This window comes from Ostrea edulis, chromosome 10 (assembly GCF_947568905.1).
Source record: "Ostrea edulis chromosome 10, xbOstEdul1.1, whole genome shotgun sequence".
Lineage (NCBI taxonomy): Eukaryota > Metazoa > Mollusca > Bivalvia > Ostreida > Ostreidae > Ostrea > Ostrea edulis.
Window position 1 is genome coordinate 23,636,714 of NC_079173.1, and position 9,055 is coordinate 23,645,768.

Here is a 9,055-nt window from a genome sequence, read left to right on the forward strand (position 1 = left end):
TCTATTTATTAAATTATAATACCATTATTTCGTCTATAGGTGCAGCGAGTCCTGTTTATTCAATCATAATTTCATGAATTTATCTAAATGAGTGACTATTTACATTTACTGAATTATAATATCAATGATTATTAATCAAAGGTGCGGCAATGTCATCATTGCATTACAATAAAGGCAAAGATAATGAAATAGTGAGATGAGTAAAAAAAACCCACGGAACCCTGGATATACCAAAAGTGGGACTTCTCACAGAATGTTTGCAAACAGGAGACACAACGACACAAAATTAATGCAAATGCTGCATACCATGAACACGTTCTCCATTCTCAAGGCAATATCTTTATTGTTACGTGTTTTGATTGTAGTGGGTTCTTTTGACCCGACAGCTGGATTATGTTTCCTTGTTCCTTCTGTGGTAGTCTTCAGACGATATCCAGATATATCAACTTCTCTCTCATACTCATCATTTTGCGGATCCTGGTTGTAAATACGAAGTACAATGGATTGCAAGATAATTGTAACGGCGCTGAGAATAACCTGTGTTGAAACGTAGATATTGAACCATGAAATGTTATTGGCGGATGATGGCATGGTTTCACTCAACAAGGTAGCATACACTGCAAATGTAAGGAAAATAGCCATTGACATTCCGATTGTTTCACCATCTGCAATAGGAAGCACGAAGCAGAAAACGTTTATAATAGAGAGTGTGATGATGGGAAACATTACCGTAAGAATCGCTATCGTAGGACGCCGTCGTATCTTTATTGTAAAATCCAGAGCGTAGTCCAAAGACTGGTTATTCTCACCTTGTCTACTTTGAATTTTCTTCTTAGTAGACACCAGACTCCATTCACCATCGTATGTTCCGTATGATGTATCAACCAAAGAATAATCTTCATTCATTTCTAATTGGTGTATTGATGCAAACACTGATTTGAATTCAAAAGTGCATTCCTGCTCGTCGAATGGATATTTCCGTAAATTGATTTTGCACTGAATGGTACTTTTAGTTGTGTGATACAAAGTGACAAGTCCTGTGTAATGAATCAAAGCCTCGTTTTCTTTCACAGATTCGTAAGTCATACACCTCTTACCAGCAAGCTCGTTAGCTGTACAAATGGACGGAACCCATATTTGTTTAGCTGGAACCCGAAGATATCTTGTTTCATATTCAGATGTATTCCAGCATAGGTACTCATCTCTCCACTTGTAAAACAGCAAGATAATGGATGAAAATGTCTGTGATTTCTCGTCCACCTTTTCTATACTGAACAGAGAAAGTACCATTCCAAACGGAACACTAGTGGTAATATTCAATACAGGTTTGCGATACCGATTATAACCCTTGAAAAGCATGTTTTGTAAAGCAGTTTCCGTGTCCACATGTCCGAATTTCTGACCATTGGAGAATATCAGAATGACGAGAAGAGATATTATACACGTACAAGGACTCATCTGACTGGAACTATCCCGTGGGTATCCGGGTTACAATAGGTCTTCAGTATCCCTTGTTTTTCCTAAGAGGCGACTAAATGGGTTGCTCCTTCGGATGCGAGAGCAAAAACTGAGGTCCCGTGTTAGAGCAGGTGTGACTCGATAAAGATCCCTTCCTACTTAAAAGGCTGCAAGCGCCGAACATGGGCCTAAATTTTGCAGCCCTTCACTGACAATGATGATATCTCATATGAGTGAAAGATTCTCGAGAGGGACGACGTTAAATAATATACAACCAACCAACCGCTGGTAACATATAGCTACTATTCATGTATGACATGTAAAGACTGGTCTAACTGAGAAACAATAATATTGCACCCAAAGTGCAGAAGAAATTATTACAGGTGAAATGAAACGAAGTTAACCCATTAAAATAGTCAGCGATATATGACAGAAATCCATAGAGATTATGCGTAGCTCATCAATATTCTCTCTGTGTTCACGGAGGAGGATAATTGCATCATCCAGATGAAATTAACATATATATACCAGGGAATACCAGCTCTTTGAAGGACATAAGTTTAATTCTATATAACATGCTCTTCCATTGGTAGATATTGTAACAGTATGATGATGATTGAATTAAAAGTGGATTATGTTGACAACAATTAGTGAATATCAGTACTATATGTACTGGGACACAAAATTCAACTGTTATAATTATGTAATTATGTAAATGCGACAATTAATGCAAAAATGCGTTTATCATATATCATCCGGTTTTCAGCGCTTGCTCGTAGATTATCTACATTCATTATACATAGATAATAAATTTACAACAACTTTTCACCATTGAAACAATATCAAAATTAGCAATATCCCCCTAAATGTAAAACTTATACGGTACCAATATTGATGCACCAGATGCGCATTTCGACAAATAATGTCTCTTCAGTGATGCTCAACCGAAATGTTTGAAATCCGAAAAAATATGAAGTTTTAGAGCTAAATATAGCCAAAAACAGCGTGCCAAAAAAACACTGCATGAAATTTGGCGTTTACAGATATTATATTTCATTAAACTTATATTATTCGTGAAGTTTCAGATTTAATTGGAGTTTACAGTAAATTTATACGTGTCCGTAAAATGAAATTTAATTTTCAATTTTATTCCATGTATAATGCAGATTTAATGTTAGTAAATTTCATATATAATATGAGTTTAATAACCATTTTAAATTTTATCCCATATGACACAAATGTATGCGTTTCTATCAAATATGTATGATTTCAAGTAGATCTTACACACGCGCACTGCTTGTACAATATTCATATTCTACTGCCCAGGCAGTCCGACCTGCACTACGCAAATGTTGCGCATAAGTTACATGTACCCCCGCTTGATAAATACAAGAATTTAAAATATTAAATACTACAGAATGTATATATGAACTATACACAATATAAACGAGTATTCAAACCCTGTTGTCAGTTTATAATTCTAGCAAGAATCCAAGTACAGATTTTCTATATCAATTTCACAATGTTTATTTGCAACGTGTGTTATTCCTCCGTGCAACCGATCAAGAGGAGATACGTGCTCCTAATTAAATAAGCATCCGTCCTTACCTCTGTTGTGTCCAGAGGTACACGTTTGCCCTACTCTTAGTACTCTTTGTGGATTTATGAGAATAATCACTGTTCATTACATTCACTTTTTCATGCACCATATGTTTTAGCAATGGGTTCAGCATTAACTTTCATATTCCTCAAACATTTTCACCCTGCTAGTAATAATCACATCACAACAAGTATAAACAATGGTTTATTGCACATTTCAATAGTTTTTAAAAGTATATATATCATAAGCATAAATTACTAATCGTTGATAATCACAAGTGTAAATGTTCAAATGAGTTCATTTGAAAAGTTTCGTATTGATATGAAAAATTCTCAGAATACATCCTTCCATTCAACTGGCAAAGGACGAAACATCCTTCCGAGAGACATTTGTCAACCGGCACAGGACGAAACATCCTTCCGAGAGACATTTGTCAACAACCGGCATAGGACGAAACATCCTTCCGAGAGATATTTATCATCTGGTGTAGGACGAAACATCCTTTCAGAGATATTAGTTAACCGGTGGATGACTATACATGAACATCTTCAAACATTACATTGTCAATTACCACAAAATGAGAAAACTAACTTAAAAAAATCTTTCAAGTACTTGCTAAACAATTATACGTTACTGAAATGAACACACTTCGTGTACATTATGAAATATTGCTTTAAAACATCATATATTCACACCTTTGATATTGGGACAAATGTAAGAAACATCTTTATTCTGAACCCTTCCATCTGCACAAATATATTTACAGATTCTCTGTACAGGAATAAATACAGATGGTCCAAAAGTGTCATATAGGTCAAGAGGTATATTTATTTATTAATCTGGAAGGATATACAATTCTAACAATTAAACATTATAACTACATGCTACCATATACAAATGTATATCCTTTATGCATATGATCTTATAAGGATTTCTATATTGACATTGGTCTGGACATTGCTGATAATAATACCGATGGCAAATACATTGCACAACAACTATGCTATATATGGGAAGTAAATATTGAAACAGTATAAAATGTCCCGAACACAGAGGGTACCAAGGGTAGTGTCTGTGCCAACTGCCAAGTCAATCAGACTGGAAAGCTTGTACATGCATGTACCCTAAGTATTCAAGACAGCTTATTTATAGTAAATAGGCATACATGTGACACGGAAGTGAACCAATGGACATAGATAATTCGTAAATTACTTCTCTCCATTTATTTTGATTTGAACCTATTCTATTGTATAATAGAGCTACATACAAATGGATTGGATACGTACAAGTCCTTGCAATTTAATGATCCTCTCCAATATACTTCAACACGATGCGTCTATAAACTAGAAGACTGCCATTTATTTTAATATTGTATGTATCACCAGCTGTACATAGCACTGCATCATGAGTCTCCTTTATTATCCCCCACAATATTTATTGTGAGCGGGGAAAAGGTATCAACAGGACTGATTCGATTGATTTGATACTTCACATTTAGTTTTATAATCAAGGGTAGGACAAACCAACTAATAAGCTTTCGCAACAAATTTTTGTGAAATTCGAGAGAACTTTAATGTGACAAATATTTCTGTTCATATTCTGTCCTTCATTTGCAAATAAAAAATGGTTACCAGTATCATACAGCAATTTATATATTTATGAAAGTGTTTCACTACGCTTGCATCTATTTTTTTATAGAATGAAATCATACAATATTTATGCCGATTGAAAAAAAAATTGATGATCTGGCAAAGGAAGTTAAAGAAATTAAGGAGCAGACAAAACAAAAACCCGAAAAGACCCGAAAACAAGAGTCCAGCCTCTTTGTACCTCCACACATAAGAGTAAATGTGTATATATATACATGATACCAGTACTTTTATAACAGAATAGAGGTTAGAGCTAGGGGAAAGTCTATACAGTAGGAAAACCAGTTTTATACTAGCCCAGATAGCATGACTATGTTGGGCCAACGTTGGTAAATGGTTGTATTGTCGGCCGATGGTTGGCGTTGGGCATACAACGTTGGCCCAATGCAAACATGCTGCTTTTAATTTTCGTCACACTTAAGTCGGGAAGACAATGTTGGCCCAACAACGGCGCTATGTTAGCAATGTGCGCCCGAGAGTATTTTTTTTTTTTTTTACGTTGGAATAGTTGTGTTGGGCCAACGTTGGCCCAACGCTTGAAATGTTCTTGATAACTGACATTAAACAGGATATCGGCATACATTTATTTTAAAAATCGCATATAATAGCGATAAATTAACATGTAAATAATTTTTTAAATCCATATATATGTGATATCACAAAGATTGGATATCTTTTATAAATATGCTAGAACATGAAATAAGTTGTGTGTGTGGGGGGGGGGGTGGGGGTGGGGGGGGGGCTTAAAATTAAACAAATGAAAAGACGCCAACATTTATCTTAGAAACAACGATTTTAGGGGGGCATATTCCGAGATAAGAGAAAGTTTCTCTGTTTAAGAAATTAGGTCAACATCATCAGTGTAAAATTCATACGGTACCAATTTTGATGCACCAGATGCGCATCTCGACAAATAATGTCTCTTCAGTGATGCTCAACCGAAATGTTTGAAATCCGAAAACACTATGAAGTTTTAGATCTAAATATAGCCAAAAACAGCGTGCCAAACAAGTGGAGCCAAATTCGTCCAAGGATAAGAGCTATGCATGAGGGAGATAATCCTTAATTTTGAAAGAATTTATAAATTTTATAACAGCAATTGAATATACATCCGTATTTTCAAGCTAGTAACGAAGTACTTAGCTACTGGGCTGTAGAGACCCTCGGGGACTAACAGTCCACCAGCAGAGGCCTCGACCCAGGGGTCATAATGTAAAATTCATACGGTACCAATTTTGATGCACCAGATGCGCATCTCGACAAATAATGTCTCTTCAGTGATGATCAACCGAAATGTTTGAAATCCGAAAACACTATGAAGTTTTAGATCTAAATATAGCCAAAAACAGCGTGCCACACAAGTGGAGCCAAATTCGTCCAAGGATAAGAGCTATGCATGAGGGAGATAATCCTTAATTTTGAAATTAATTTCTAAATTTTATAACAGCAATCAAATATACATCCGTATTTTCAAGCTAGTAACGAAGTACTTAGCTACTGGGCTGTAGAGACCCTCGGGGACTAACAGTCCACCAGCAGAGGCCTCGACCCAGGGGTCATAATGTAAAATTCATACGGTACCAATTTCTTCTCACAGCAGGAGACTGGCCATTTTTCTTGGTAACTGCGAAATCTAATATATCGAGATGGTCAGCATGTGTATCCATTTCACAAATTTCGCATTTGAGCTGCTTAATTGGTGCACACGGAAATTTTTGTTGGATTAAAGAAATTTGGATATACTACTTCGCAAGACAATATGTAAGTACATCTTGTTATTCAATGTGTGATCTTTCTAACTTTTTTTTTTACAGAAATACACGTTCCGGGCTGTATCTACAGTATATATATATATATATATATATATATATATATATATATATATATATATATATATATTACATAACGTCAGGCTTACATTCAAAGGAACGTATTTACAAAAAAAATTTAATATGATGTACAATTCCAAAGAATGAGTTATACTTTACTTATACTGTTTTCCAAAGTAAATCAATTTTCCAATTTTACTACTTTCGTCTTTTTCCGCCTCACCTTTTAAGATATCACGTGATTTGCCGGTCACATGAATTAGTAATGGCCGATGTTTCGTTCTATACTTGGACAAACACCACCAAATGTTTTCCCATAGACTTCCATACAAATTCCAATCACTGTCAATTATTTATTAAGCCAATTTTCAAAAAATCAGTCACCATTCAGCAAAGTTCATCATCTCCCCTTCAAAAATTCCACCAAAAAATATATGGCTTGCCGTTGCGTTTTTCCTTCAAATTTTGGCCTGTTTACAACTAGTGTAGATCCGCACTGAATGAAATTGTCCATCCAAATATCACCTCTCCACTCAGATCTTCCCTTATAACTTCTGTATCTTTCTACATATTCTGTTACGTCACCTGTCATTTTTATCACTTATATTTCACTACTAAATTCCATCACAAAGATTTTCTGTTAATGACCAATCAGATCTCCTGTCAACTTTTCTTCTCCGCACAACTTTGGGTGTCCACAATGGCGGCGCCCTGTAGCTAGGCAATTCTGGTGTTTTTCCACTTGCACCCCTGTTGAGGCTGTTGATTTTTTCCCCCTCACATATGTGTAATCTTCAATTTTTAAATGCATTTATCTTGTGCATGCGAGAGGGGTGGGGGGGGGGGGCTGGGAAATTATTTGGCTGTCAAGTAAATTATAAGTTGTCATCTTGCCCCATTTCAAAATTGTAAAATATTGCTTTTCACCTCTCAGTTGTAAGTAATCAAATGAAACTTGAGAGAGAAATCAATCGCAATATATATGATGCTGTATATCATGCTGTATTTATTTAAAGTAATAATGTATATAAGCCTTATTTCAAACTCGTGTACAGGGTTTGTGCTATGTTTAAAAATAAACGTTTGAGATTTTTTAAAACCAGAGTAACAAAGTGCTTGAATTAAACAAAAATCATTTTTTAAATATTTTTATTGTTTTAATTGCACATGTATTATAAAACAGTGTACACAAAAGGCTTAAAAAGTGTTCTTTCATTGCAGGTCAATCTTTCTGTTTTTGGTTTTTTCCCACGCCATTGCATATTCAAATTTTTCAAAAACACTTTCTAAATTATTCATATTGGGTTTTTTAAAATCTATTTTGCTGACTATCTCTTTTCACAGAAAATGAACAAGTACTCAAGGGGTAAAGGGACGTCATATTGGTAAATTAGAAGACGTGTGCAACAAAGCAACATCAAGTTCTACAGTTTCACTATTTGACAAAAGCCCCACTAGCTCAGGTACTTATATGATATCATTCTGTGCTGATTCCATTTTTTTTTTTATAAATGATATCAAAACCATACATACATTTTGGACTAATTGCATGTCTGTCTTAAACTCTGCCGTGGATTTCTTTCAGTAACAGAAAAGAAAATCCTAAACTGTTTGGAGAAAGTTATGACAAACGTGGAGGAAATAAAAGTACAGACCCACCTAAATACGCAGCTTCTGCAGGCCACAATCACAAAGATCGATAGACTTGAAAGCCGTCCTGCTCCTGGTGCAGAGGAGCCCGACACTACACTGCAGTTAGATGTATGTTTTCCTCTGGGAAAACAAGAAGATATACAGAAGCTGGAGGACCTCTTGCAGAGTAAAAACACGTGTAAAACTTTGGTAGGTTACTGATCATTTTGTTTTATTGAAACATATACATGCATTTTTTTTTTATTAAAAAAAACAAACCTGCAAAATTATGTTCATCTTAAGATATTGTATTTTGAATTATCAATACATGAAATGGTATATACACTTGACTCTCTATCAATATTTACAATGTGCAGGTGAGATCATTATCAACTATTGGTGGTGAAAACACGAAAAGTTCAGTAAGGAGACTACTTTCCCATATGATCACCACAAAACTAGCAGTAAACATCAACTGGATGGGAAAAGGGGGGAAATTGCCTTCTCTTCACTGAAATTACAGGAAATATTGAAAGGTATGTAAAGAGAGAGAGAGAGAGAGAGAGAGAGAGAGAGAGAGAGAGAGATTTCATGAACAAGCTTTGAAAAATAAACACTTTTGATGAACATTCTTTTATCTATTTTAATCAGAAACAGTGGGGAAGAATCGCCTCTGTGTTAATGCAACAGACGTGGAAATTTTCAACGTGGCAAAAGACTGGTTTCGCTTTGCTAGTGATAGAGATGGGGGACGAAGGAGAAGGGCAGAGAAAAAGAAACTTCAAATTCAAATTCAAGCTGAACAGAATGAGAGTGAGCTTGAGGATGAGACCAATAATAAATAGATTCTTTGTAACACGCGTATTACCGCTCTCAATACTTACATG

General features: G+C 35.3%; 2 protein-coding genes across 3 annotated transcripts; one reads left to right on the top strand and one right to left on the bottom strand.

Moving 5' to 3' along the window:
• Positions 1–246: 246 nt before the first annotated feature.
• Positions 247–1,458, bottom strand: LOC125665296 (neuronal acetylcholine receptor subunit alpha-4-like). Its single transcript, XM_048897947.2, has one exon. The coding sequence runs from the start codon at positions 1,456–1,458 to the stop codon at positions 247–249; it is 1,212 nt and encodes a 403-aa protein (XP_048753904.2).
• Positions 1,459–7,815: 6,357 nt separating this feature from the next.
• LOC125668161 (uncharacterized) lies at positions 7,816–9,012 on the top strand. 2 transcript variants are annotated; one of them, XR_008799458.1, is made up of 3 exons: positions 7,816–7,999; positions 8,122–8,378; positions 8,546–9,012. XR_008799458.1 is itself a non-coding variant. In XM_048901976.2 (2 exons), exons 1-2 carry the CDS (start codon positions 8,160–8,162, stop codon positions 8,681–8,683), a joined length of 357 nt encoding a protein of 118 aa, XP_048757933.2. In that variant the 5' UTR covers positions 8,011–8,159; the 3' UTR covers positions 8,684–9,012. The 2 variants fall into 2 exon arrangements, 1 of the variants encoding a protein (XP_048757933.2); XM_048901976.2 differs by lacking the exon at positions 7,816–7,999 and having other exon boundaries at positions 8,011–8,378.
• The last annotated feature ends 43 nt before the right edge of the window (positions 9,013–9,055 follow it).